Source organism: Megalops cyprinoides, chromosome 13 (assembly GCF_013368585.1).
Source record: "Megalops cyprinoides isolate fMegCyp1 chromosome 13, fMegCyp1.pri, whole genome shotgun sequence".
Taxonomy (NCBI): domain Eukaryota; kingdom Metazoa; phylum Chordata; class Actinopteri; order Elopiformes; family Megalopidae; genus Megalops; species Megalops cyprinoides.
In genome coordinates this window covers 4,570,306-4,597,508 of record NC_050595.1, presented here as the reverse complement: position 1 = coordinate 4,597,508, position 27,203 = coordinate 4,570,306, and the positions used below count along the sequence as shown (strand labels likewise).

General features: G+C 45.1%; 2 protein-coding genes across 3 annotated transcripts; one reads left to right on the top strand and one right to left on the bottom strand.

Moving 5' to 3' along the window:
- Positions 1 to 266: 266 nt before the first annotated feature.
- Positions 267 to 10,384, bottom strand: ctu2 (cytosolic thiouridylase subunit 2 homolog (S. pombe)). 2 transcript variants are annotated; one of them, XM_036544316.1, is made up of 15 exons: positions 10,068 to 10,384; positions 9,798 to 9,872; positions 9,231 to 9,309; positions 9,080 to 9,139; positions 8,755 to 8,815; positions 8,513 to 8,622; positions 7,248 to 7,558; positions 5,082 to 5,217; positions 4,854 to 4,985; positions 4,149 to 4,240; positions 3,679 to 3,779; positions 2,984 to 3,173; positions 1,766 to 1,832; positions 990 to 1,048; positions 267 to 563 (listed from the first exon to the last, which is right to left on the bottom strand). In XM_036544316.1, exons 1-15 carry the CDS (start codon positions 10,121 to 10,123, stop codon positions 494 to 496), a joined length of 1,599 nt encoding a protein of 532 aa, XP_036400209.1. In that variant the 5' UTR covers positions 10,124 to 10,384; the 3' UTR covers positions 267 to 493. The 2 variants fall into 2 exon arrangements, with proteins under 2 accessions (XP_036400209.1, XP_036400210.1); XM_036544317.1 differs by having other exon boundaries at positions 2,984 to 3,170; positions 10,068 to 10,383.
- A 312-nt stretch (positions 10,385 to 10,696) lies between these two features.
- LOC118788355 (E3 ubiquitin-protein ligase RNF166) lies at positions 10,697 to 26,961 on the top strand. Its single transcript, XM_036544323.1, has 6 exons — positions 10,697 to 11,101; positions 23,255 to 23,411; positions 23,865 to 23,977; positions 25,737 to 25,851; positions 26,147 to 26,254; positions 26,460 to 26,961. The coding sequence occupies exons 1-6, from the start codon at positions 10,923 to 10,925 to the stop codon at positions 26,523 to 26,525; spliced, it is 738 nt and encodes a 245-aa protein (XP_036400216.1). The 5' UTR covers positions 10,697 to 10,922; the 3' UTR covers positions 26,526 to 26,961.
- Positions 26,962 to 27,203: the final 242 nt, after the last annotated feature.

Below are 27,203 nucleotides of genomic sequence, written 5' to 3'. Positions count from 1 at the left end.
ACAGAATAAAAATGCAGTTTCAGTTCAGCCCAGGACAATGTTAATTCATGCAAATAAGGATCTGAATTCCTGATCTGAAAACATGAATTACTGAGCCGTAATTGTGTATATCAGTGTCCATCAAATATGTCCTTCACCTAATTATATACATAAATGAATGTACATCAACCATTCTATAAAGCAGCTTTATTTTATTAAATCCATTTTAAAAGTTAAACCAAGTAATTTAACAATAAACAGAATTTTTATAGGTTCAATGCCTTCATTATACTGTAATACAACAGAAGTAATTGTTTTTGCTTAAAATAATTAAAATCGAGTTTTGTGGTTTAAACGAGCACTTGCGAAAAGCCGTCCTCTGTGGACTCCCAGCACCACCACATTCATCGCTGGCAGCAATGGGGTGATGGTTATAATTCGTGAGCAGAGGTAAGCACTACCAAAACTTGATTGAGGGGTATCTGAGAATGATCTTCCAGTTTCCCCCCCACCGTCAAGATGCCTCCTCTCCATCTTCTTCCTCGTCCAGTAGGAACTCACTGATCTCCTGCTTCATCTGAAACCTGAAACAAGGACAGCAGACAGTTTTCTATGAGTACCATGTGAACTTCTTTGCTCAAGAACAGGAATACTGGTACTCGACAGAATGATGTACTGATAAAAGTTCTGGACAAAGTAAATACACGTTTCCTGACACAGCATCAGACCAATCCACCTTAATGAAGACCTTGGCTTAGCGTTTAATTCAATACACCATTGGACAAAATGTTCAGAGCAACAGCTTGTTTCAAATGCAGTAGCCAATGGTTTCAATTTCAGACAAACTGAACAGCTTGGACGAGCAAGTGGTTTCTGCCAGGAACAGAAACACTAGTTCTGCTCAGCAAATGGTTTCAGATGGGAATGAAAACCTAGCAGTTTTGCAGTTCAGACCAGTATCAATCGGTGTTGTAACAACACGTTTAAAAGCGGGCGCAAGTACAGCTCACCTTCTATTCCGACGCTCCGCTTCGGTGATTATATACTGCGGCAGGCTGTCCAAGGCCGTCTGCGGACCACAGAAACACAGAGAGTGACAAAGACCTCTGAGGCTTTCCCTCACACCTCCTACAGACACAGCATGCTTCAAAATCACCTAGGGTGAGTTTCTAAGGGAAGCGCGTCAGGAGGGAGCCTTGCTATGATCATTTAACAAGCGTTACTGAATCATTACATTACATTTTTGTCATTTAGCATTCAGCAGTCACTTATCCAGAGTGATTTTATCCATTTAAACAGCTGGATATTTGCCAAGGCGACTGTGGGTTAAGTACCTTGCCTAAGGGTATAACAGCAGTTCCCCAGCAGGGAATCTAACCAGCAACCTTTTGGTTACAAACCCTGCTTTTTACCATTACGCTACGCTGTTGCCCAGAGTTCATTTCAAACTCTTCAAAACTCAGTAAGTATTACAAAATGAACCCCAGAGAAACATATCAGTTGGATGTATTCAGCACATTCTGCAGTAAATTGCAAAGCAAACCACAGCCACTTGGTGCATCCAACCAAACACATTCCCTGGGTTTTACTCTACTAGTGACCAGCCCTAGGTGTCTTTAAAGGTCTCATAATATAGTCTGTGTTCTTGTCTAGCTTGTTTTCCTTCAGTCCTAAAAGACTACACAGCTGGTTGCGCACTGTAGTATGTACTATAGAGTACAGTGGTGGTGCATGGTCTCTCCTGTGATCGGTGGACTGCTCTTGGCCACGGCAGGGTCTCGCTCACCATGTCTTTGATGGTCAGTCTGCAGCTGTAGCACAGCAGGCTCTTCAGGTCCAGACTTGGGGGGACCCTGAAAGAGAACCCCCCCCCCAAAAAAAATCAGAACTTCCAGACTGCAAGCACTGCAAAAAGGCAACACTGCCACATGTATCGCAAAGGAGAGAGATGCAAGGGAGATCATGTCAAATTCAAAGGACAGCTACAGTACAAACCACATATTATGAACTCCGAGACACCTTATAATATGTATAAATCATTTAAGTTATGTCATATTAACTACAGTTTGCCAGTATTAGAATTTTAATGACTCCAACTACTGTAAAGAGCAGTGGTGGCTGTGATTGGGTTAATGTGGTTCAGATGCAGCAGTGTGGAGCACGGGTTTATTATTAGGGCTTCTCGCAGTGTTTCTCGAACCCCTCCCAAGGACCTGCTGTGTGTGCCAGCTTCAACTCCAGCTGAGCTCTCTGTTAATTAGGCTTGAGCTGCTAGCTGAGTGCTGACCTGGATTTGACGTCACCCAACAAGTACTGGCTGTTAGTTCTCCGTTACAGATAACGGCTGTTGGCAATGTGTTCCAGCAGAAAGAGCAATACAAGCAACCTTGCCTGCTACTTCTATTCATTTGAGTCTGCTAAATTAATAATACAGACAGCTTTATTGATTAAAATTAAATAGATGGGGCTTTGATCGAGTAATTGAACAACTATTTAAGCTTAACTGAGACAGCTGCTTTACATTTGTTCATTGGACAGACATTAATAAGCATATATTTACCAAGTTTTCTTATTAGTACACCCCCCACGGCACAGCACATTTCTTTCACAAAGGATTTATAGCTCATTTTACCAGTGATCAATGAACAGCTCAATCAAGCCTAATAAATTCAGAGCCCAGCTGGAATGAAAAACAGAGTACATGGCAACCGAGTCTGGAACAACAGAGACTGAGCCTCTGGGTTAGCATCCTGGGATGGCCACAGACCTGTTATAACAGGATACGTTTTTGGTTCTATCAGCAATCCAGTATATCTGCCCATCAGTGTGTGCAAGATGTGAAGTTGTTAGTCTCTGAAAGTCACCTCCACCATCAGACGCCAGATAGTTAAGCACGGGAGGAACTACAGTACTTTCAACCACTCTTTGAGCAGCCTCAGCATTCAACGAGGGTGTCACAGGATCGCGGCCACAGGAAAGGTACAAGTAACCAGTCCGAACTCACCTGTTAGAGGAGCAGCAGCCCTCCCCTCCACCGCTGCAAGACCCATCCTGTTCACCCCTGGAGGAGCAGCACTGGCCCCCAGATGCGGGCGTGCTCGTGTTTGCTGACCTGACCCCGGGCGACTCGGTGACTCGCTTCTGCGAGAGCCTTTCTGAGACCAGGGTGGCGTGGAAAGCAGAAGCCTCCTCTGCTTGAGATGGGGAAGGGAGAGAGGATCATGTAAGGGGTGGAGCACTGATTCCAGATCAGCTCTTTAGCAAACTCTCAATATTCTGACAAAGACTGCAAGGTTCAAACAAGTCAATGTCTTTTCCCGATTTTCTGGTCATGATGCATGTGTGCAGTTATTATTTTTCCTAATATTTTTGCTTTTGAGTTTTAACTATATTGTTGAGATCAAAACCCTTTCTTTACCACAAATTATAAAAAAAAATATTAAATTCTAGTAATATAATAAATTATAAAAGAAATAGAGAGATATAAAAGATAGCTATCCCTAGAAAAAGAGGCTTGACTAATTTGTCTGGGTTTTAGTTACAGGTTGATTCTTATAAACATGCATGTACTTCCACTCAGCAGTGCCCTTAACTCCGTCGTTTTAATACACACATTTGGTATTCTGTCCCTCCTGTTGAAATGAAAACTGAATGGTTAAAATTCAGTGGCCAGGCCAGGGCACTGGCTGTGTTACCCACCTACTTTAGTGTCCAAGGCACACAAACACAACAGGCATTTAGCACTAGGCTCTGAGTCCGTGTTTTGGGGTGGACAGGCGGTGTGTAGTTTCTCACCGGTCCTGGGGTGACATCAAGCAGACACCTTTAGAAAACCTTGATCCTGACATATGTACTGTACCGCCCCGACATCTACACCTCCTCCTTCCTGAAATCTGTACCACACCTCTCCAATCTGACATGCACACAATGCCCCCCCAAGTATCCATGCCTCCTATTAGCTACACTATATATACTCTCCAGAGATATATAGCTTAACCCTAGAAAATATGTGTATCATCCCCTCATCCCAACACTATATATACTCTGTGCCCTCTCCAGGTAGCTATAGCATAGCCTCCTGCTATACCACACACTTCTCATGACATCCGTCCCAAAGCTTCCTCCCTTTCAGAAATGAGTCCACCTCCCTGTATGTAACCAGCGCTTACCTGTAGATGGTGCTAACGGTGGAAGGGAAATCAGCCTGCAGTTTAGTGACAAAGCTCTCGGTCAGGCGCTGAATGCTGGCTTTGTCCGGGGCCTGGGGGGGACAGACGGAAAAGCACGTCACAGCACACGGGCACGAAGAGCATGTTGTGGTTCACAAGACTGCTCCCACAAAGCTGCAAACACAACCAGGATAAACGTGGCGATCTCATATTAACGAAGAGGCTGGCATCAATGATCTTATTCTCAGGTTCCAGTGGTATGGAGGCCATGTATGTCACTCTGTATAAGGGGTAGTTTGGAGTTAGAGCTCATAATACGGGACACTGTGGACTCTGCTCTACCCTCTCAGAAGTAGCCAAGCGCGAGTACTGCCTCCCATTTAAAGAACAAATGACACAACAATATGTGCCAAGAAAAAAAAAAAAAACTAACTTGGCACCAAGCCTGACATGACTTTCAGCACCCACCCTGGACCAGGGCATTCATTCAGTCGTCCTGCAGCCAGATCTGCTCCCCCTCCCTGAGCAGGGTACCTCATTTACTGCACAAAGCAATGCAAAGTGGGGCTGAGCAATGGCTTGATTAAAATCCACCTGCAATAACACTGATCCGCACGATTGAAAAGGCAATCTCATCAGCCCCCGGCTCTCCTCCCTCCTGCGCACTGCTCCTGATGTACAGACTAATTAGACGCAAGCGCTCACCTTGGTGTCCAGGCCCGGAATGAAAACCGACGGGACTCCAAACATCCTATTATAGAGGGCGATTTCTTTGGACGAGTAATCCCTCATGGGCCGGACCACGACCACGTCTCCATAGCGGGGATCAGAGAAGCCCTGGAAACAGCGGGCAGAATGAATAAAGATCGTTTGGCAGACTTCCACCGGCAGCAGCACTGCAGGTAACAGAGAAAACATGTGCCCCCCCCTCACCGTGTCCGTGGCTAATGATGCGCCTCTGCCGAGTGAGATGTTGCTCAGCAGCTTGACCGCCAGACGGGAGCAGCTGTCCCCCATCATCACCTTGGAGTAGCCCTCCGCCCTCGCCGTGTGCAGGACCAGGTGCTGCCTGACACATAAACAGCCCCACAGTGCACACCATTACTGAAACAACCCCGATGCACACAGTCACTGCAACTGCAACACCCTCTAACATACTGATAAATAAGGGCTTGGTTTTCTACATCAGCTTTCAAAGACCTCAAGGCATTTTGCAGTTTCAATTCCCCCCTCCAAAAAAACAGATCAGAAAACATGGTCACTCAAACACCACACGACACACAATATAACAGACAATTACAGAATAACCCCACCTTCCAATCCAGACTGTTACTAAAAGCAAAAATAAAAACGTCATGATCAGATCACCCCAAAAACCTAGACTGGTACTGAACTATTCCAAAAAATGAACATTTTCTTTATGACACAACTGTAAGATTTTGGTCCAGATCCCTAAACTAACTCACTCAGTGCAGCACAAGATAGCACAGATCCTCTCACTTAAGGTATGCTAATACCTGTATTCATTTGTCTAGATGGCCTTAGTGTAACCACAGTTCTGCTCACAGACTTCAATTGTCACTTTGGCCATGGCTGGCCATTGCAGCAATTGGTGCTTCTAAAGAAGCCGGTGATAGGTGATTGAGAACTGTTCTTGCTAGGGAAGATAATGCAATTACCAGACCTCCTGTATTTCACCACCTGTATGCTAATTATTGTCGATCCTGATCAAAGCTCTGTATCAGTATAAAGAATGCCCAGAGTGCGTTTTCACGTATTTCTGACAACTGCCGTGCCTGTAAATAAAGAAGTCTTTTCTGCGAAGATCGGAATTGCGCCTTGTTTTTCCTTACACAACCAAAACCAAAACACAACCGAAAGGTACACACACACACACACTACTGTCTCCCTCAGCCATTACACAGCAAACGCATCTACAGAGACATATCCACTACGGGCCCAACACCTGCCTCTGACAGCATCTCAGAACTTGCTGTCAGTCTACCAGAGGATGCAAACTGATGAAAGATTTTTTTCCAGAAAATGTTCATTTGTTGCATAGATATGAGGAAATTAATTTTGATTGAGTTGGCCACCTTTGTTTCTGATGTTTCCTGTAAAAATTCAATTATTTCAAAACTATGACTCAGATTTACCTAGATCTATGTAACCATTAAATAAATTTTCACAAATAAACTGTTGGGGGGGGGCACCTTTTTTCATGACCTTATACAATCTGATACAGTGGCAACAAGCTCTGAGATGGCTGGTGTCGAAACCTCTTCTCCTTAGTTCATTTGACATAGAATGTGTCCCACAGTCTTTCTAGGAAACTTCCATGTCCCCACTACACTGAACATCCCTCTTACAACCAGGTGCCTACACCTTATGTAATCTTCACAGGCAATTTCCCCGAAACGCTTAACTCGTATGATACTTCAGGGCTCCAGAGCTCTCAGAATGAAGGCTTCACAGAACAGCTACCAGAGAGAGTATTCAGCCATCAGGACTGATGTCTGATGATGTGCCTTGGGCAATTCAGCAATATTAACCTTGATGGAAACAGCCCATCGGTACACACCAACGCAGCACTGCTGCACTTGGGCCACACGCTCTTACATAAGGAGCTCATTATAATCCAGCTGTCTTCTGTGAAGAACATTCTACTGGCTACAAGGCAAGGCAGAGAAACAGCAAAAGGGATTATTTATGTTTTCTAGCTGGCGATGGTGCATTGCAGAGATTGTACTACTGTGTCATTACATGAGAGGCAGAAATTAACCTGCTTTAACAGCACCTGTGTAGGTTGTTTACATTGTCGGTTACACTTGAGTTTAAACGCCTGGAAGATGCTCTGTTACTTTTGTATGCGCATTTTATCAGGTAGTCTTATAGAGAAGAAATCTCTTTTTCAAGACACCATGACTCAAGAGAGACCTGGACCATCCCGAGCGACTTCAAAGCAAAAGTGCTGTAAGTGTATCTCGTACAGCTGCTGTTCCCTTCTGCCTATCAACTACTCCTGTGTTGAACACAACAGGGTTACCTGCGAGTCACTCAACGTCCTCCTGTTCTGGGATATCCATAACGAAGCCTCACCTCAGTGTCTGGAGCAGGTCCTCTTTGGCGGTCAGCGTCATCACCGAGGCAAGCAGCCTCTCCAGGTGCTGGCCATGCTGCAAGGTGAACGGGAGCGTCCCGTTAGGGGTGTCCCGGGTGTCCAGGCGGGAAAGTCGCAACTGGGCGTCCTGCATAGCGAAGTCCTGGCCCTGGCTCACGTCACCTGGTGAACCTGAACCATCCAATTTACTGTTCTGGATAAACTGGTCCACAGCAGCTTTGTAGCTGCCCTCTGGCCTTCCAGGGGCTGCAGAAACAGCCTCCAGCACCGAGCTGGACAGAGTGAACACCTGGGACAGCCAGCAAAAGTGCAGAGTTAAGCCTTCTTTTTTTTTGTTCTCTTAATTCTGAAATTCCTACCAACATCATATTTCCCCCAAACATTACACCTGATGAGTCCCCACATTATTGCCATAACTCAAAATGACAAATAATGTAACAATATTACATTACATTATTGGCATTTAACAGACGCTCTTATCCAGAGCAACTTACATAGGTTACAATTTTACATGCTATCCATATACACAGCTGAACATCTGCTGGGGCAATTCTATATTAAGCACCTTGCCCAAGGGTAGAGCAGCAGTGCCCCAGTGGGGAACTGAACCAGCAACCTTTCGGTTACGAGGCCTGCTTCTTACCAAAATGCCACAGTGCCGCCCCAAGGTGGTCATATGATTAAATAAATATATATTATATAGGCTATAAATCCCTTTTTTTCTGAAAGTTTTAAAGTGGAGGGCAGCATGCCAGAGCGAGGAAGTGGAAAGCCCCGACTGGGTAGAACCTTCATTCAGTCTGATGACCAGTAATGCTTCAGTGATAGGAGAGGCAGAACTGAAGCACGGGAGGTAAGTGCCCTTCAAACAACGTGCATGCAAATCCGAGACGGAATTTTAAACTGCTATTTAAAGAGCAATTTGGCTCTTTTATTGTGATTGTCCACGAGCAAAAGAGACAATCCAGGTTACACATCAAAGGACAAAACTTCAAAGTAGTTTGCACAAGATGATGCAACTGGCTGCAACGAGAGCTATGACAGTAGCGAATACCGAGTTCAAAAATAGATTTGGTCAAAAAAAAAAAAAAAAAAAGTGTTCTATATGCGAAGCTTAACACTGTAATCATGAGTGGCAATCAAATAGCTAAGTTCTGTGATATTTTACTAAGTGTACAGCATCACTTGTCTATGGAATCCCACAATATACTGCAGGTTCCTGCTCTCACTTCTCACAGCTTACCTGTTCCAGGTGGACTGTGTGGAAAGGGTAGCCAGTGGCCCTGAATATAGATTCCAGCTGGGCTATAACCTGCTCTCGTTCTTCAGGTCTCTGGCCACAAGCACCACCCTCTGTTTAGAAGTAATAATCATCAATGCATAGGAATTACCAGAGCAACGCCTGCATACAGTCGTACCCACGTTTGCCTAGGGATGTATGAACAAGCTTTGAATGTGGTAACAAAACAAGAGAACGTTCATTACCATCTACGTATATTATTCCTGGCTTGAATCTTAATTTCTTTGGTGCATCCCGGCTCAAACCCTGAAAAACAGCAATATTTGTAGGTTTCCACAACATGCACAGATGTATGTTGCATGCTGGAATTGAGGCACATTATCATTAGTCCTCACTATTCAGCATAAACACACTTTTCTAAAAGTAAGCCCTGTAGATGTGTCTTGTGGTTATTAGCATGTGCTTTTTTCAAAACTGCTGGAATTACACTTGCAACTGATGATGTTCAGAAAAGGTGTACAATTTATCTCTGTGCATGCTTTGAAAAGAAAGCGGGCAGATCGTTTGTACCTCTTTAACTTGTGCGAGCATGGCGCTGGAGGCTGGCCCACCAGACACAGCGAGAAGAACCTGAATAAGAGTCAGCACAGATCGGTGACCACATTTGTGTCAAATGTCTATAATGCACACACGGAGTGAAAATGGTTAAGAAAGCTCTCACCTTCTCCCCAGGGTAAATAACACGATTCTTCCCCAGCATGGCGCGGAACTTATGCACAAAGTACTCCTTGAAGCAACTCCTGAATATTGAGGAAAATGATAGGGGATAGGAACACCGTAAACACCTATGTATGCCGTGAACTGGCGATAGTATGCCGTGGTTAAGTCAATGGACATTGATGTCAGTTTGGAGACTGAATAATGTGCTGAACTCATGTGCTTTTGAGTAAAAGTTATCAAATGTAACAAATACACAACAAGCTGCCACACTGCGTGATTGTCAATGTTACATTACCACAGTGATATAAAAACTGGTAATTTTCCAACAAAAAGAAATAAAAATAGTTTATGGTAAAAACAATTCTAGAACTGAGAAGGATGTTAATAATAATTAGTGGCCTTCCTACAAAAGTTTAGAAATGTGGCATTAGTTCACAGTGTTGCTCAGGGTGTTGAAAACGACTCCACACTTGCTTGCTTGCATGCAAGCGAAACAAGGCAGAAATTAAACCCATCTCAACACACTTTCTTTCCATCTCAGCACGCTATTCTTTCATCAATTCCCTACCTGCAGAAGGCATCTCCGGCTCTGATGATCAGTACAGCAGAGCCCTCTTTACATTTCACGCATTTCTGCGAGACTCTGGAACAGAGACAGTGATACACAGGCAATGTCGTGACTTACTTATCTGACAGACAAATAAATATGCAACTGTTGAAGCAAACAAACAAATGCTTATTTATGCGCTGCCACAATTTAGTTAGCTATACAAAAGAGGAACATCGACTTTACAAAATGGCCTTTAAAACAGAAAAGTGAATACCCAATCCCACTTACGTTGGGACGGTCCTCTCCTCCAAACGATCGTTGTATTCCTCATCCACTTGACACATGGTCCCAGTGACCACGCAGCGACTGCTTTGAGGTTTTCGCAAGTGTTAATCTGTATTTCCGATTGATGTCACTTAGCTGTCTAGCTACAAACGAGAAGCTTAATTTGTCTAATACAAGGCTACCATTGAACGTAAACATTAGATAATATTTTTAATATAGCTAGATAACAGACTGGCTGTGCGTTGCAATGAACGTTATTGTCATTTCAGTTTAGAGCCATGCTACATCGCTCTTTTTGATGACGTAATTAGCCAGCGAGCGGTGATTGTGTTGTGCTAAGCGACATAAAAAGCAAGCTTTCATCTTCAAGTTCGCGTTGTCGTATGAAAAAAAAAAGCCTAACTAATTTTATTCGTTGTTAAGCACTATCTATCCCGAATAATACCGTGGAAAAAGTTCATATCCTCACAATTATGTTAGTGAATACAGCGCCAGCTAGCGAGAGCACATGCGCATGGAAGCAATGCATTTTGGGAGTGTAGTTCTTACCATTCTCTGTTCTTTTGTTGAAACACCCATTAAAACCACAATACCCAGAAAACCATCTGGCTGAATGGGGATTTAAAGGCTTTTTGTTCCCACTATCTTGTAATGTTTACTTTCGTGTCCGGCGTGTCTTCGTCAACAGCGCTACCATTTTCGTTGTGGGGTTGCTCTGTCCAATGTTAACTTCCCCTTTCTCACTTCTTATTGACACCACTGATCTGTTTTCGCTTAGGGCTTATTCAGATCAGTGGTGCACATAGACGCGGCTACGCTGATAACCGAGGGCAAAGTATCTTGCTCAGATTCGCGTTCATGATGGCGATGTTCCGCAGTTTTGTGTCGGTTACCCAGCTCAGGCAGCATCACCATCAGCATCAGCAGAACGGGGCAGCGGCGGCCGCCCCAGCCGAGAGCATCGAAAGCCAGTTTTCGTGCCCCATTTGCTTGGAGGTCTACCACAAACCTGTCAGCATCGTTAGCTGTGCCCACACGTAAGTACCCAGTCGATTTAAATGCAAAAAAAAATATATATATATATAACGTTATCGCAGGTGAAGCGCTTCGTAGACTTCTTGTGTAGTTTTCCAGTCTTGTCAATATCGGAGTGTTCTGTGTTTTGCAAATAAATTCATTTGGAATGTACACATTGAACTGCAGCAGAACGCTTAGTTTGTCTTATTTAGCTGCACGATTTTTATGATAATATAATGTTAGTTAGCTAGCTGCGGTGCCAAAGCAATTTGGAGCCGCGAGTTGTAAACAGTATCTCGCTTAAATTATATTACTATATCTTTGCAAATGGTGCCCAGTCTCAATCAGAGTGATGCACACAGCCTGCTGTCGTTAGCTGGCTAACATCATGCTGAAATATTTAGCGACACACCAAAGACTGTTCCTTTGTCCAACTGCACTGGGAAGTATAACAGTAGAGTGGTGGCTCGGATTATCTAGCAAGACAGCTAGCTGCCTTGCTAGCTAGGCGATTTTGATCGTGAAATGAATAAACAAGAGTCGGAGAGACACAGAGTAGGCTGTATGGCTAATTTCTGGGATTGCTACATTTTTCCCTATCACTTCTGTCGTGCCATTGTGAGAAATTAGCAAAACACGTAACCATGTAATGTTTTTAAACGGAGAGCATGTATATAACCCTGTTGACTGAACAATAGTGCAAATCTGATGTATTTTATGGAGGTGACACCAAAGTGCGATGAGCTTGTCAATAACAAAAAAAAATGTAGCTAATGTTCGCGAGCTGTTGAAAAAGAACCTGAGAGAGGTCATGCTTCGAAAGGTGATATGTCTAAACAACAGGGACTGCATATTATATTGCACTCACTCCAATGAAAGGGTGAATCTGACACAAGACAGACAAAGCATGCAACGGGGAGACGTTCCGAATCCGATGCACGGCAGGGGTGCATTGTCGAAAGGAGTTTGGGGGCGATTTTTTTAATTTTGTGCAGGTTACTTCTAGCCAATAATGGAATGCTGTCTGCCTCTCTCTGACACATGGCATTGTTCTCAGTGTTCATCGTCTCGTAAGGTTAGCCACCCCGTTTCTGCGTGTGTAGGTACGGAGGTACAGGAGGAAAATATATTCACTTTGTTTAGTGCGTTGCTTACTCCACGGTTGTTTGTTGTACTGGACCGAAAACAGCAACAGAAGAATATCTGTTTTTGAAAGCTTAAATGAGTCATAGTTGCCTACCCCAGTCTCCAAATTGAGCTTGGTATTTACTTTGAAAATGATGAGTGCGATTTAATGACATCTGAATACTTACCTGCAGGCTCAAATTTGCAATTGATGTTTTTAAGATGAGGGAGCTGTCGTACACGTTGGTGTAGATAGCAGATTGTGGTTGGCAAGGATGGCATATTGAGCACTGCACAGACATGTTAAAGTCCTTTGATTTGACAGCGTGTTAGAAGAGCTTCTTTTGTCTCGCGGCGAGGTGCTGCGCACAACTCCTGCGACTGCTCTGACTTTGGCGTCGATTAAACGTGTGCTAGTTGGTGATGAATTGTGTTCCGTGTGGAAAAAGTCATTTAATATCCCCAGATAACGGTAATTTTTTTTCCGAACAACGCGAACACAAGACTTGTGATATTGGAAGTGAAATATGATACCATTATACTGCTGTCTTCGCCTTTAATTCTCTGGCTTAATTCAGTTTGTGATGAGAGTATTTTTGTGGTTGAGGTATAGGGACGCTACTTCAATGAAGTGTTGTCCATTACAACGTGCAACGAAGCGTTGCACGTAGCGCGGCAGTGTGAAAATGACTTCAGAAGATTATTGGTGCACCGTGTGGAAGCCCGACACAAGTGAGGAGAGGCAGACAATGTTAACCTTGGTCCTGACCTCTGTACTTGTGTACTCTCAGATGCAGAGACTCGACGGAAATGAAATATGTAAAAATGTAAGCAGGAATTGCAATCTCATCCATAAGAGCTCTCCTGCAAGGAACGTGCGGGACTGCTTTGCTCTGCTAGGCTCGTGGCAGGGCAGCGCCAATCAGGTCTCTCTGACCAACGGTGTGGCTTATTGATTGGTTCCGACATCAGAATCTTGGGGTTGCGGAAGCATCTTCCCTGAATTGTGCTTTTATTTGAAGGAGGGAGTCATGCAAGCGAAACAAAATCCGTCAGATCTCGTTAAAGCACATTTTGCGATCTGCAGCAGTGGCACATATGGTGTTTGGTCTACACTCCCACCGGTCAGCTGGCTGTCTGTAATCACAGAGATCAAGGCTTCTTAGAGGCAGAGAGCTGCCTTGATTTTTGCTGGTCTTTTTGTAAAAGGGTCTGTGCTGTACAGTCCATCTTGCTCCATCTCTCCGTTTGATTTTGCCTCTCCCTCGGTTATGTTCAGCTTTACAGAAGGTAAGGCTGAACATGACCAGCTACTGTGGTGTGGCCAAGTTATATTACATACACGTTACTTAAAAAATTAACATATAAATGCACACATAATTGTCAGCTTTAAGGAAAAGTTGTAAAAATCGTTTCTGCCTCCAGAATCACCTTCAGCACGGTTGCACACTATCATATGTGAGGGTAATGCCAGAGATATTTTATTGCTAGCAGGATGTCCAGCGTGGAAATCTGCAGGAAAAGTACTGTCTCCACACTGTTAAGCCTAAAGAGCTGCAAGTGAAGGCAAGCGCTTGCGGGAATTCCTTATCAGTCACACCCTTACTGTTTGATCGATATCTGTAGAATCAATCTATCTGTTCAGAAACAATCAGGAGCTCCTGCAGATGTGCTTTTACTGTTTTTAGAAGTACAGCATTGCACTGACACCTGTCTGTTCATGGCTATTTGTAGTGAAGCTTTAGAGAATCGTTTTCAATGTGTTTTCAGTTTAACGGTGACAGGAACTCTTTAGCCCGGACAGGAAGGAACACGGAAAGCCACATTTGACCTTTTTTGGCACTGTGGCGGACTGAGTGACAGCATTACATTGAATGCTTTTTTTTTTTTTCTGTGGAGGTATTCTTAATTCAGACCCCAGTGGCAACTCTCACACTGTCAGGTGCCACTCATGTCACAGTGTTGCAGTGCTCCGACACAGATCTGTCAACACAGAGCAAGTCTGCATTAAGTAAGATCTCACTTTCTTTTAAAAAAAAAAAATAAACGCATGTTTGTATAGTCTTAGGGCCTTAATGAGAACAAGCACAACAGAGAGATAAGAGTATATTTAGCCATTAGACATGGCTTCTGCTCAATGCCTTTGAAGCACATCAGACTTAATCCTGTAAAAATCAAGCAAGTGAGTTCTGACTAATATGAAGGGTTTTTTTTGTGCTGTTTATTTCTATGGAGGTCTAGTTTTTTCCCCCTGGTGGATGGAAGAACAGAGTCAGAACAGTACACAAAGCTCGCTCATTATGATGACACATCATCCATGTCACTCTCTGCTTGCCAAACAAACAGTTTGTCCTCTCGTAAGAGAATGAATTCTTGATGAGAGGTTGTCATCGGCAGCGTAGCGTTTTTTTTTTTTTTTTTGTTAAGCTGTCATGGCGTGAGGTTGTGGGGTTGGATGTTGAGTGTTTTCAGCGGGTTGCATGGACAGGAAGTCAGGTGTCACACCGCTGGTGTGAGGGGGTTGCCTTGATCTGCAGTTTCCTGAGTTCTAGTCTGAGTTTAGTTCTGTTTTTTATTGTCCAAACACAACTGGTAGTACAGGCGAATCACAATGATGAAACTCAATTGGTAGCCCAAAAGAAACAGAAACACCCCCCCACCCCCCGCCCTTTCCCCGTGCCAACCATAGCCCTAAAACAGTCTTGTTGATTAAAGTCATTTTGCAGTGGTATGTATATTTTCGTAGCCTCACTCCCCTCCGCTGCATGCGCTGATCCTGCTGTAGCAGGAAGTCTTAGTTCTGCTTTTCGCTCAGCTCTCCTCTCCCTTGGGTAATAGGGGTCTGTCTGTGTCTTAGTTCCACTCAGTGGGAGAGAAAAAGGATGAAGGCACAGTCTGAGAGAGCTGTTCTTTGGCTGTCATACCTGCACGTTAGGCCATCAGTGTAATAGAGACACGTAGACCACTTTCCCTTGACCGGTCTGACACATGCACACACACACACACACACACACCCTGTGTCTAAGTTGTATGTGTCGCTCAGAATAAGACAGTAAAGTGCCCTACTATATCATACCCCATCTAGAGAGACAGGAAAAAGAGAGCGTAAGACACACACACGCACACACACACACACAAACTTGCGCACGTGTGCACGCACACACTTATCGCCTCCCTTATCACCTGTGTCATGTAAGGACAAGAACAGTATATATAGAAATGACTTGAGGGGAGAAGGAAAGTGTCTGCTCTATTAAAACTCATTACGGATGCTATTGGCTCTGGATTAAACCGGGGCGGAAAGGTCACGTGACCGCTGACGATAAGCGCTCCAGGCAATGGGCACGCACGAGGGCGATGCCTGTCGGAGCATAAACGTCCCTGGCAGCGCGCTGTTTTGTCAGGATTGTCACCCAGCATGCTGTGTTGAGGGTATGGCCCCACATACCCCAGCCCTGCTCACTGTTGTGGTGATAATGCAAACCCATGCACAAGTCCTCAGTCAACCCTTTCCGAGGTGAGGGGAAATCAAACAAATGCCCATTTAAAAAGGCTGCGTTAGTCAGCGTGCATGGGTCCTTTGTTTGAATTCTCAGGAGCAGAGCATGCTAAAAGTGTTTTGTCTGTTGGTCAGGTGAAGCTGAAATGTAAAGAAGAATTCAATTTAAATGTTTTGCATGTCATTGTAATTGATTGATGGAGGAGTTTTTTTTTATTTCATCCTCAGCTTTACATCTTTACCATGTATGTTTGTCTGAGCAGCAGACTTGAAATCAGTTTTTAAAAATTCAGGTGAGTTTTGGAATGCATGCGTGCAAAAGTGCTGAACCTTCAATTGTCACATTTTTGTTGTCATTTATCCTATCTGGGGTGCATTTCATTCAGTGCGGTGAGATTCAGTATTTGTGATGCACTGTTAAAAGAATACATCATGAACATCTGTCACATGGTAAAACAGCAGTGCAAGGAGTTTAATTCAGCTCAGATAAAGCGATGAAAGGTGTTACAGGAGAGGAAGGAGAGAGGGTAAACATCCGACGCCCCCTGAGCTTCAAAGGCTGCGTCAGTCTTGCTGTGCTACAGCGTGCAGGTGTCTGTAAACTCAGGCCTGTTTCAGCGGACCTGAAGCGGGTACTCCAGAGGAGCTCCGCAGCGTCTGTCTGTCATTGTGTCTCCCTTCCTCTCTAGCCTGTGGCAAATCTCAGCCTTAATCCTGTAGTGCCAGAGCCCTGTCTGCTTCCTCTCTGACGTTGGGAGGATTTGTCCTCTGTCCCAGAAGGATCACCTCACGTGTCGCAGCTTCGCCCAAACGCAAAACAGGCAGCTCCTCCCCCCCCTTGTGTTTCTTGTGTGTGTCCAGTCCTGACACAGGGTTCTTCAACACACTGGATTAGGTTTGGAACGTTGGCGATGTTGCCATGGAGCTCACTGTCAATCACATGTGTAGCGTGTAGCGATACCCCTCCCCTGACAGGCCAGGAACGCTCCCCATACAGGCAGTCTTTTTTTTTTTTTTTCATTCGTTTGGAGCACTGGTGCCAGGCTTTTCCTCACCCTCGAGCCTGGTGACAGACCTGTCTCTCAGACTACTGTGCTGGAGTGGACAGCACCGCCACAGAGTTAATGGACCATTGTGGGAAATGATTTATACCAAATGATTGTTCAGTATAGCTTCTGACTTGTCTCCCACAGTTCCATGACATCACAGCAAGTGCGGGGCAGAATAAATTATTTCCAGTTTGTAGCAGTTTGATTTGATTTGTCTTTGAACAAAGAATGTTGTGGGAATAGCCAGAAATAATGATTCTCTTTAGCATTTTAACTACTGAAAATGTGTCAGAGCTGAAGGGCTGATGTATTATCCTGAAGCAAAAAAAAAAAAAATCATCTGTAGAAATCACAACTAAAAAATGCACAAAATGCCCTTTATTCTGTTTCTAGCAGTGTTCAAAAATGTACACCATTAAGCCACTTTAAAATCTTGCTGTTAAGTTAGAGCAAATAACTTTCTTTTTTAATGACCATTATTTCCACACATTTATTATTAGTCCTGCTTGATATGAATGATAAAGATGGCAAAAGTTTAAAAAAAGTATAATCAAGGTTTGGGTCACCCAGGGAATTTTCAGGATATTTTTTTACTGAAGCTATAAGCATTTCTCATATGGAAGATGAATTCATATTGTCAGAACTCTCTGGGCATTTGGAAAAGAAGGAGGGGAAAAAAGATAAATGGCAATGAAGGGGGTGAACTAAAGAGCAAGACACAATAGAATAAGTTTTTTTTTTTTTCTTTCTTTACTTTCACTTTTTAGGACAGTCTAGGCAGAGATTTGGGAATGTTTTGAGACAGTGCCTCAAGTATTTCTTTACTTTTTTTTTTTTTTTTTGAAGTTGTCGAAAGGCCCAAAAACATGCGAAAATGTAATTATGTGATAATCCAGTTTCAAAAGAATGTCTCTTATGCCACATTGCAAGGTACAAGGCGTTCATCAGCGACTGGAGCCCATGTAAATACATATCTCTCAGAATAGTTTTTCCAAGTCATGTGAGCCCTAGTTTCCCATGGGAACTACCTGGCAGTTTACAGAACCCACACTTGTATGTCTCTAACAGTGTATTATAACACTGCAAATGTGCCACTGTGAAAATAATGTCACGCAGACCCTGAGGATAAGTGAAAATGCAATCTGTTTTTGAATTGCGATGCTGAAAGCTTTGGCATATTTTGGTGTTTTGCTAGTGACTTTTTTTTTATTTTTTTTATTTTTGAGCCAGGGCTGGTGGGGCAGCTGAGGGAATGGCAGTGTTTGGGCTCGAAGACAGAGCGGCAGAGAGAGGTACAAGGGGTAGAGACAGTTTCAGCTACAGGAGAAAGTGGTGTTTGAGGCAGATGAAAGAAGAGAGAGCGGGAGGGAGATGTGTCTGAGCTTGAAGACAGAGTGATGGAAAAGGAGAGAGAGAGAGAGAAAATATTTGAGAAGAGTTTCTCATGCCAGTATGTGCTAGGGATGAGAGGGAGAGAAGCAGGATTGGCGATGGTTTCATGTATCCACCCATGCCTCTTTAAAGAAGGACTTTAGAGTCAATATTTTGCACTGCTTCTCTGAGCAGACGTTTTAAAGTCTCCTCCCAGCTGTAAGCAAAAAAAAAATCTTTGCAAAAGTGATACAGTTCCTCTTAAAATGTGGATCATGAATTCAAGGCTTCTCTTTTTATAAAAGTGCTTTTCTCCAAAATGGCTGCATAGGTACATTGGTCGAAAATTGAAAGCTTTGATATTTTACAGATTGGCGCTCAAAAATTAAAGTTTATGATTAGGCCTGTTTTCGGTTATCCTCATTCTTTACGTCAAATAACATGGTAATGGTATTTTTATGTGTATGTATACATACATACATACAAAACATGCATGTATGTCCTTGTTTGACAAACATACTGTAGTTTTTCTACCACTGGCAAAAAAGTAACTGGGGCTTATGTGAAGTTAACTGTGGTTTTCCTGTAGCTTGGGTTGAAAGAAATGAGACACGAAAAAGAAAGCGAAACCAACTCTTATTACATGATCTTATCTTCCTGACCCTGAGGAAGTATATTCATACACCACAACAAAAGGAAACTCAGCAGTATGCAGAGAGTCACTGCCCGTTACTTTGCAGAGATGGTGTTGATGTTATGTGTTGAAAGGAAGTATGCGTGGTCAGCTATCACGACTGCCACGTACTGAGCGGCCGTTTTTTTCACTGCAGTGTGCATTCGTCCGTCTACCTGTGCATCCCTGCGTGTGCGTGAGTGTGTGTGTGTGTGTGTGTGTGTGTGTGTGTGTGCGTGTGGCTGTGTGCAGACGTGTGTATATTGGGGAGAAGGTGGTCAGTGGGAGAGGAGGCAGTCTGTCATGCTCTCTGTCTGCTTTTTTTCCAAGATGGGGGGGGGGGGGTTGGGTAAAGTTTTGTGTCAACTTTAAAATATGTTTCTATTCTTAGGGTTGTGTTGATACGGAGCAAGTCTCTGTGGGGTTGAAATATGATTTTTTTTTTTAAATCGTGTTTCCTGTCGCATTGTGGGGGAAGTGCATTGTAAAATGAAATGTCATGTAAAGTTAGCTGAAGAGAGCAGTGTTGAACGCTTTCGCAGAGCTGCAAGCGTCCGCTTGAAGCCGGCTGCTCTTTTGTTAAAGAGAGAAGTTGCTTGGAATTGGGGAAACCAGACAGAAACAGACACCAGAAATGAGAGGCCATTAAGCAAGGAGTGTAACTGACATGGTATCACATGTGCGCAGTTGTGAACAAGCACTTTTTTTAAAGATCACACACATGTTCACGTTCTCTGTTTTTGTCATGAACACCTCAAGCCTTCTTTCACTCTCATCAATTTGCACTTAAAAGGCTGGACCTCTGAGTTAAGAAAACACAGGGAAAGTGCTTGGTTGGACATGTTAAGTATTTATAAATGTACTTTGTAAGAGCCATTTGCTTGGTGTTTGCTTAGTACAGTTCATCCATCTAAACACTTTCTCAGGGGTTTACTTTAAAACACTTGCTTCCTCTATTTATAGAAATATTCAGATATATTTTAAGCTGTAACGGGGTCTGCATATTAAAATATAATTCTGTGATAAGCTTCTGATATTTCTCCAGCTAGATATCCTAAGGAGATTTTTTTTTTCATTTTGAATCATTTCTCTTGTGTCTGGAGTTTAAATCGTAGCTGTGACGGCCATGCTCAGTAGTGGTCCCTCGCTTTTGCAAAGGCAGATACTCTCTCCAGCTCATGTGGCCAGGATCCGTTAGCTGATTTAATCATTCGCTTCACCTGTCTCTGGAGTCTTGAGTGTAGAGGCTCAGGGCCTCCCCAGGCATCACCACTTCTGTGTGTGATTATATGTGTGTTGAATATTGATGATGCGTTTGTACGTGTCGGGGTTTTTTTTTTTTTGTTTTTTTGGAACATATGTATGTGGTCATCTGTCCCCATTCGCTGTTAGCGCCACACTGGGCTACTGAATTACATCACTGTGTATGCCAGTCTGAGTCACTTCTCACCTCTTTTTTGCCAAGCACCTTTCCCTTAGCGATTGGTGGTGCGTCACATTCTGTTTGAAGATGTGTATCGCATTGCAGGTAGGGACACCCCCCCCCCCCCCCCACCACCCAAGCACCTCATTCACACTAAATTTTACAGCTGGGACTGAGGTGTCTTTGGAGTTTTTGGGGGGGGGGGGGGGGGTTTAGTGATCTGATGTAGCGATAACCTTGCAGGTGTCTTTCAGGATTGTTGATAAGGCTAGACATCGCGCGCGAGTCTGCTGGCTGAATAGCAACTAGATGAACACACATTATTTACTGTGCACTGGGGACCCATATATATGTACCTGTTTTTCTTCCCTTTCTTCTCCAGCAGTCCTCAGCCTGTATGTGATGTTTCATCCCTTGCTGCAACATTACCATATTTTTTATGACTTGGTTTGATTGTGCTGGCGCACAGGCTATAGGACTGTGTTTGAATATTGGTATCAGAGGCTACATTATCATGTTTGAGTCCCGGGTCCTCACTAGGTGAGCTCTGATCTCAGTGTTTAATGTGGCATACCAGCATGCCCTGTCTGCTCTCCCTCCTGTCACTTGGTTCCTGAGAGTACACTTAGCTACCACGCAGACAGTCTCAAAAACATCTTGACTGGGCGGGGGAAAAAGTGCTCCCAAGGGAGTGATTGAGTCGTCCTAAAAAGTTTTAGCCAGCTTTTTTATCTGTCCAGTTCTATGGTTATTGCTTTTTATAAAGCTGTAAAGGAGAATTTCCAATAGTCCTCTGGAGCCTTGAGTACATTTGGGCCAACTGGTCAGAGGATAGGCTCGACTCTATTCTTTCTTCTGTTAAAACGGAAGGAGAGACAGAGGAAGAAAAAGACGGGGGGGGGGGGGGGGGGGGACGGACGTGTATAGGGTGAGAGAGAGAGAGAAACCAGCCCCAGAAGTCAATGAGTCACTTCCCATTTAGTGAATTATTACCGGGTGAGGACTTTAGAAAGAGCCAAAAACAAGCACTACAGACTGATTAATGGCAAAGCTGCAGCCACTATAATAGATTAGTATGAAAAAATAGATAGCGGTCCTAGCAGTTCTGACCCCTCCACCGTGGTCTAATAATTTTATTATTCCCATTTATTTTTCTGTCCTCTCAGAGCGCTTAGTAATTCTCAATTAAGTAAACGAGGACATTTCATGCTCAATTGAGCCTTGTGTGGGCAGCGTGATGTGGGGCGTGATGCTGCCGGCCTTACAGTGGATCGTTGCCTGTGAGGGCCGCGGTAAATTGATGGGATGTGTTAATTGAAATGTAGACGGGCCCATTTCCTTTCCTGCAGCTCTGGGGACCGTCCCGCTGTATTTCAGGTGGTCGTGTGTAGAAGATGCTGAGGCGGTTGCCGGCGGCAACGTTCCTTTTGTGACTTAGCGCGGGAATGGAATGATCCGGCTCCCCCTGCATTGCCGTTCCCCTTGTGAAGGCATCCCGGTATCGATGCTGTTATTTTCGGCAAGGGAGCACAATGTTCTCCACCTAGCTTTAATCTAGAAGTGGGGCTTTTTTTTTTTTTTTTAGGGCGGGGGGGGCCTGTGTAGCTGAAGAGGATGGGAAGTTTCTCAGCACGGGGGACTGAGGAAAGTGCTGGAAAAGCAGCAAAAGTAGAGACAGGTGTTGTGGAGCAGTTTAATTATCCTGCAGCGCGCGCCCGACCCTCTCCCCTCGTACCTGCTGAGGGGAACACAATAGAATAAGACAAAGCCACCTGGAGACAGATGAGCAGAGAGCTCCAGCTCCACGGAAGACTGGTGGCAATATGTCCTGTTCAGACAGGTTGGGCTTTGAAAAATTGTGCAACACAAGATCAAAATGCATTCCCTGTTTCTTTGTTCCCTTCGGGTATGTTTGATCAGGAGGTGGTGTAGCGTAGTGGTAAGGCACAGGACTGTAACCAAAAGGTTGCATCAATGGTTTGATTCCCTGCTGGGGCACTGCTGCTGTTCCCTTGGGCAAGGTACTTAAGCCGCAATTGCCTCAGTATATATCCAGCTGTATAAATGGATAACATGTAAAATTGTAACCTATGTAAGGTGCTCCATATAAGAGTGTCTGCTAAATAACAATAATGTAGTGTACTGTACATTAGATTACATTATTGGCATTTAGCAGATGCTCTTATCCAGAGCAACATACACCAATTACAGGTTTTTTTTAACAATGTAATGTAACATACATTGTTTGTACATTGTGTAATGTGATGTAATTTGAAAGGCCTATGTGGATACCGTTGGAAAGTTCAGCTCTGTACACTTAATAGTGTTCACACAGTGCTTGCTGCATTTGACCTGCTGACCCCCGACACCGATGTGCTATCTCCATGTTTGCTCGGGTGCTCAGTGAGGCTGTTGTCGCAGGTCAGGTGTTGGTGCGGGGATCTGAAGAAACAAGCTCACTTAGCCGTCTTCTCGTCACACCATCTGCTCTCTGTCTCTGAAGCTCAAAAGGGCTGAATTAGCACAGGAAGGCGGCTCTGTCTCACTTCCCTCCCTCTCGGTCCACTTTCTTTAAAGACGCAGCCAGACGCCCACCTCCCCTTGGTGGTTCTCGGGCCCACAGGCCCATAAAACACCCGTCCCCACTCTCCTGAAGTCGCTGAGTGATTCACTGCCTGCTAAAGCTCCATAAACTCCCAGCCCATCTCCACGCCTCCCCCCTGCGCCCTGCTTCCAGACAGCCGGGGAGAGGGGTGTGGAGGTGTGGAGGCCGAGGGGGAGGGCGGGGGTGTGGTGGCCCTGCACCTTTCAGGCAGTTTAATCGCCTCTGTCCTTAGCTGATCTGTCATTGTTTGCCGCCGGCGGCGGGCAGTAAGCCCCTCTGTGCCGATTGATGTAATCTCTCGCGAGTGTGGCGATTGTGCAGCGGGTTAGCAGAGCTAACCAGATCCTTGGCCTGCAAGCCACGCCCATGCCACGCCCCTCCCCGCTCCAGCGCTCACCCCGGTGCCCCTCTCTGCCTCTCCCCCGCAGGTTCTGTGGCGAGTGCCTGCAGCCGTGCCTGCAGGTGACCTCTCCTCTCTGCCCTCTCTGCCGCGTGCCTTTCGACCCAAAGAAGGTGGACAAGTCCTCCAGTGTGGAGAAGCAGCTGTCCTCCTACAAGGCTCCCTGCCGTGGCTGCAGTAAAAAGGTGAGGGGCGGGGCTTTCAGCAGGGCCCTCTGTGAGGTCACTTCCTGGGGGTGAGTGTGTGTGTGTGTGTGTGTGTGTGTGTTTGTGTGTGTGTGTGTGTGCTGGGGGGTTACTACCATTGCAGCCTTTAGCAATGTGTAGCTAGCTGTATGAATGAATAGCAACTGAAGTTGTAAGTTATGCAAGTTGCCTGTTGTCAGTTTAAAAAGCAAACTTCAATGATACAGCTGAACTGTCCATGGCACCGGTCTCAGGGTGTGCACAGGTTACAGTTCTGAGGTTCTCAGACAAGATGCCTGCGTGTTTGGATTGGCTTCGGTGCCACTCTGCATGCCTACACTGAGTAAGAGATCTGCACTTCCAGGTGACAGGGTGACAGGTAGACAGGTAGACTGTCATCACACACACTCACTCACTCACCTGATCTTTTTTCCTTCCTTACCTGGGCTCCAGGTAACTCTGGTCAAAATGAGGTCACACATTTCCTCGTGCACAAAGGTTCAGGAGCAGATGGCCAACTGCCCGAAATTCGTGCCGGTCGTGCCAACCTCACAACCCATTCCCAGGTAAGCTGTTTGTTCCTTCCCCCCCCCCCCACCTCATTTTAAAGATGCAGCAAAATGAAATGGCCAGGCATACTAAGACAATACCTGTAAGTGAAAACATGTGAGAAAATATCAGAAAGTTTATAAAATCAGCTTTTGAAGGCCCATCACTCTTGCTGTGTGCTTGTTACATTCAACCAGTGTCCCTGAGTTTCATCTTTATAATTCCTATTTAAATGTCTCCAGTTAACTTGACAAAATGTCAAGCTTCTGTAGCCTTTCAATGCAACAAGAAAGTAATAAATTAATTTGTGGTTCATTTTGTTGTATTAAGTACAGTCCAAAAGTCTTCTGAGGGGAAGTTTTTGCTTTCCATACAGTGCCATATAATCACTGATGTTAACGTTTGTGTAATCTTTACCTCTTTCTGAAGCAACAAAATGAAAAATACTGAGCTCCCTTTGTAATATTGAAGCAGGAGGATTTTTTTTTTTTTAATTTTCCAGGCTAAGACTGCCGATAAACGTCCAGGCAGATTACAGAGGCATAACCTGAGAATGCGAGTGATAGGTCTCAGATGGAGATGAGGGAAGAAAGGAGAGATCTCCTTCAAAGCGCAGGCGTTTGTGCATTCACGCACGGTAACATTTGCTCCGCTGCCCCCCAGTGGCCTCTCTGGGAGGGGACGATTTGATTAGAGGCACTGGGTGAATGCAGATGACTCTCGGCGCTAAATTCTGATATGATATTTAATGAAGTCGGGGACCACACTCACGGCGAGGTCTGCAGCAACTGTCTGGGAACCGTGCTGAGATCGGAGCTCTGTCCCCGGGTTTGGCCGCGGGTGTTTAAATGAGATTGGACACAGGCCAGTGGAAAGGGTTTGTGAGAATGCCGACAGTGAGACTGTCGGTGGTATGAGAAGAGCATGTTCCCACCCTGATAGCCACGACACCTGTGGTTCGAGGTGTGACAGTGATTGACAGCCGGTCACCCTTTCCGGTGATTGGACAGCCAGACAGCAGTGGGGGTGATGGTGAGCACGCTGTCCGAGTCTACTTTGAAACACGCGTGTGAGTGTGTATATGTGTGTTTGAGCATTTGCATGTGTGTGAATGTGTGAACATTTGTGTGTGTCTGTGTGTGCATGCATGCATGCGTGCATGTGCCTTTGCACATGTGTACACCTTTGCACATGTATGCATGCGTGCAGGAATGTGTATGTGCGTTTGTGTGTGTGTGTGTGTGTGTGTGTGTGTGTGTGTATGTGCTGCTTTTCCGTGTTAGAGCCGTGTCACTGTCACAGATAGCAGGGACTGCCCTGATGACTGCAGCTGTCCCTGACAGGCTGCGCGTTTGACAGTTCCTTGTGTCACTGCAGATCTGCAAGCCCATGTACTGTCAGCAACTGTCACTCATCGCCGTGGGAGACCAAGGCAGTCTGATTAATGTGGTGTTCACTGCGGAACCTTGCAGTGGGGTCAATGACAGATTGGGCTTTTCAGTTCTGAGGTACAGGGCCCTGTCGGGGGTGGGCAGCCTAGAAGGCAAACTGCAGGATTTTGAGCACCACTACAGTATGCTGAATTAACAGCACATAATCAGAAGGCTGTGAAACATCACATGCTGTCAGAGTTGTCCAGCATTGGTTAGAAATATTAGTCAGTGAAAACTGGCCTGCGAGAGTGTTGATCATGTCAGCTCTTTTGCCCTTGGCTGCTTGACATCCTTGTCTGTCAATGCTCCTTTGGTGAACTGTTGCACTTTGTTTGGTCCACAGCAATATTCCAAACCGCTCCACCTTCGTTTGCCCGTACTGTGGAGCGCGGAACTTGGACCAGCAGGAGCTGGTCAAACACTGTATGGAGAACCACCGCAATGACCCCAACAAAGTGGTGAGTCTGCCGGAGACCCCTGAGCACGAGGGACTCTAAGAGCCTGAGTGTGGGAGAGCTGTTGGAAACATGCGGTAACTGTAGTACAGCACGGACACTGGCGCAATGTGGGACGTGTTTTGATACAGTGTAGGAGCCTATGACATGGCGAAGATTACAGTGAAACGGCTCATGTGACAAGTGTGTGTGCAAATGCAGTCATGTGATGGTGGGATGGAGTCACGTGACACTTAAATGAAGTCATGTGAGGCGTGAAGGGTGGCTTAGTGACTGGTGTTTCTTGCTCCTCTGCCAGGTCTGCCCAGTGTGTTCGGCCATGCCCTGGGGAGACCCCAGCTACAAGAGCTCCAACTTCCTGCAGCACCTCCTGCATCGGCACAAATTTTCCTACGACACCTTCGTGGTAAGAGCGGGAACGCTCTTTTCCCCACACGTTTCGTAATTGAGGAAGCGTTAGCCCTGAAATCAAAAACTGGTGCATGAGAGGAAAGAATTGCCCGGCTGATGCAAGCTCAAGTGGTGGCGGGCGAAAGTTTGCACGCATGCATGTTTTGTGCCCTTGGTGACCCCTGACCCCAGTCAGCTGACCTCCCTGTTTGTGTTCACAGGACTACAGCATTGACGAGGAGGCGGCACTGCAGGCTGCCCTGGCCCTCTCGCTAGCAGAGAACTGAAGACGCCACCTCCACCCTCCCTCTCTATTGTGACACACGCCTACTGAGCAATCTTGGCCCCCTTCTCTACCCTGCCACACGTTCCCAAAACTAATATCCCCCTCTCCACCCCCTCTCCACCCCTTCTCCACTCAGAACTGATTGCTCCTCCTTTACACCTGATGCTCCAACTCCCACATCCATACTGCCCACTAGGCCCCACCCATCTCACACTCTCATGACCAATCATTCTCTTCCTGTCCTGTAGAGGGAGGGGCTGCAAATCACAACAGCCAATCGCAGCCACGAGGGATTGCATCATATGTAAACGCTGCATTGCAGAAATGCATGAAGATATGGGATTGGGGTTCAAGCAATGATAACTCTTTTTCCAATTTATTATTATTATTATTATTATTATTTTGTAAGAGTATGAATACATGTGTGTGGAAAAAAAAGCAAGCAACGTGATTTAATTTCACTTCAATGCATTTTCTTAAAATAGATTTTTTTGATGGATCAAACCAGAGGGTCTAAAAACAGAATGAAACAGCAGCACTTTTCTGCTTTGGAAGGTTTGTGTCTCATGGCAGTACTGAAAGTGGATCGCCATTATTTTTCTTCTAACAGCGAGAAGGCAAACATCCCAACACAATGCCTATCCCCTGTTTTACTAGGGTTCTTGTGAATACTTGCACT